This window comes from Colobus angolensis, unplaced genomic scaffold (assembly GCF_000951035.1).
Source record: "Colobus angolensis palliatus isolate OR3802 unplaced genomic scaffold, Cang.pa_1.0 Scaffold83, whole genome shotgun sequence".
Classification (NCBI taxonomy): domain Eukaryota; kingdom Metazoa; phylum Chordata; class Mammalia; order Primates; family Cercopithecidae; genus Colobus; species Colobus angolensis.
This window is the reverse complement of record NW_012122154.1, coordinates 4327557-4330324: the sequence shown is the minus strand read 5'-3', so window position 1 is coordinate 4330324 and position 2768 is coordinate 4327557. Positions and strand designations below refer to the sequence as shown.

The window sequence follows — 2768 nt, the reverse complement described above, 5'->3', positions numbered from 1 at the left end:
TTAGCCAGGATGGTCTCGATCTCCTGACCTCGTGATCCACCCGTCTCGGCCTCCCAAAGTGCTGGGATTACAGGCTTGAGCCACTGCGCCCAGCCGAGATTAAACAAATTATTAATGCTACTGAGCAAGAGTCTCACTCTGTTGCCCAGATTAGAGGGCTGCGGTGTAACCTTAGCTCACTGTAGCCTTGACCTCCTGGGCTCAAGTGATCCTCTCACTTTAGCCTCCTGAGTAGCTGGGACTACAAGGCACACACCACCATGCCTGGCTAATTTTTTTATTTTTTGTAGAGACAGGGTTCCGCCATGTTGCCCATGCTGGTTTCAAACTCCTGGGCTCAAGCGATCTTTTAGCCTTGGCCTCCCTAAATGCTGGGATTACAGGTGTGCGCCACAGCACCTGGCCCTGAATCAGTATTTGTAAAGCACCTAAAGCAGCACCTAATTTACAAGTACTGTGTAAGTTTATTTTAGAGAACAAAAAGTGTAGCGAGGTGTGGTAGCATATGTTTTTAGTCCCAGCTACTCCTGAGGCTGAGGTGACAGGATCACTTGAACCCAGGAGATCGAGGCAGGCCTACCCAATACTGCCTCAAAAGACAATAATAGGCTGGGCACAGTGGCTCTCGCCTGTAATCTCAACACTTTGGGAAGCTGAGGCGGGAGAATCCCTGGAAGTCAAGAGTTTGAGGTCACCCTGAGCAACACAGCCTGATCCCATCTCTACAAAAAGTAAAAAACACAGCATTCTTCAAACTGAAGAGCCAGAGAGAAATAAGGCTGTTTTAAAAGCCCATCAGTACAAAACAGGTACTCCTGTAACAGTGTTTTTTATTTTTAAATATAGTACCCCCTGCTATGTACCTGGTATCATTACTATGACATAAATGACCTCAGTGTGGACCTTTAAAAACTACTTTGAGAAAAGAATTATATAAAAGCATTAATAAGAGAGAATAACTTTCTTTCTATCTCAAGTAATAAAACGTTGATTTTTTTTCTAGTATGGAGAGAAAGTAGTAGAATTTGGGGATTGTCACCCCTTGGTTCACGCCAATTACATGAAATCAAATGAGGTACAAAAAGCAAGTAGGTGGGCATCTAAAAGGTGCTTAACTACCTTAACATTTCAAAGCACCTGCAGTGTCTACCTTAAAATTCCAAAGTTCCAAGGAAGAAATATGGGTGAAGGAAACTTTTGTTCTACGATTTTTATGAGCTAAACAAGAAATGTTTACCTAAGCCGTGGGCAGTTCTGACCTAGAGCATTCAGGATGGCATCTGTGATGTTGGAGCAGCCAGAGGCACAAAGGGATTGTAACTTATGGCACCCTCTGCATATAGTAATGAGACCTTCATCTGTGATTTGCTAAAAAAACAAGAGCAAAAAAATTCATAGATATTAGTATCTTAGCAAAACAGAAGAAAAATGATAGCTCTGTGAAAATAATCACCAAAAAGGAAATCAAGACATGCTCAACACATTCATCAGATAGCAGACCTAAAAGAAAATGAACACAAGTTGTTTCTTCCTTCCAGTTCCTGATTTAGTCTGCAAGAGGATCTATGTTCACCTTTGGTGCAAAGGGAAGAAGCTATAATATAATTCTGTTAAAAGCTAAAATGGAATTCTAATGGAACTGGGATCAGCATAGGGTACATCATAGTTTAGGTTCAATTAAATAATTTTATTTATTTATTTGGAGATAGAGTCTCACTCTATTACCCAGGCTGGAGTGCAGTGGCGCAATCTTGGCTCACTGCAACCTCCACCTCCCAGGTTCAAGCGATTCTCATACCTCAGCCTCCCGAGGAGCTGGGACTACAAGTGCACACCACCATGTCCAGCAATTTTTTTTTGTATTTTTAGTAGAGACGGGGTTTTGCCATGTTGGCCAGGCTGGTCTCGAACTCCTGGCCTCAAGTCATCCGCCCACCTCAGCCTCCCAAAGTACTTGAATTACAGGCTTTAGCCACTGTGCCTGGCCTCAATTAAATAATTTTAAAACCTAGAAAAAAGATAAGGATGTAAGTATTTTAGTAGTATAAATATATCTAAAAGTTCAAATTGACACCGATAAGTTAGTGAAAAAAATTAAACTGTGGATGACAGTTGCAATCTTGTATCAGTCACAGCATCCATTTACTTCTGTATTTTAGTTTTATAATATAAAGAACATCCTAATTTATGGAGATAAAAGAGTTGTATCTAACTCAGACACAATTTTGTACTTTTTATAAGTTATTAGGCTGGGTGCAGTGGCTCACACATGTAATACAAGCACGCTGGAGGCAACAGAAAGGGAAGGAAAAGGGAAGGGGAAGGGGAAGGAAAGGGGAAGGGGAAGGGAGAGGGAAGAGGAAGGGAAAGGGAAAGAGAAGGGGAAGGGCAAGAGAAAGGAGGGAAGGGAAAGGAAGGGAAGGGAAAGGAAGGGAAGGGAAAGGAAGGGAAGGGAAATGAAGGGAAAGGAAGAAAGGAAGGAAAGAAAGGAAGAAAGAAAGGAAAGGAAGGGACGGGAAGGGAAGGAAGAGAAGAAAGCAAGGAAGAAGGAGTGAGGGAGGGAAGTTAGTTATTGGGGCCAGGCATGGTGGCTCAAGCCTGTAATCCCAGCACTTTGGGAGGCCGAGGCGGGTGGATCACGGGGTCAGGAGTTGGAGACCAGCCTGGCCAAGATGGTGAAACCCGGTCTCTATTAAAAATACAAAAATTAGCCAGGTGCAGTGGCAGATGCCTGTAATCCCAGCTACTTGGGAGGCTGAGGCAGGAGA

General features: G+C 43.1%; 1 protein-coding gene across 1 annotated transcript in view; it reads right to left on the bottom strand.

Annotated features, from left to right (window-relative positions):
- FBXL20 (F-box and leucine-rich repeat protein 20) overlaps positions 1–2768 on the bottom strand; it is a 186939-nt gene that overhangs the window by 14429 nt on the left and 169742 nt on the right. The window contains 1 exon segment of the mRNA XM_011929910.1: positions 1238–1368. Coding sequence (XP_011785300.1) covers positions 1238–1368 — 131 coding nt within the window.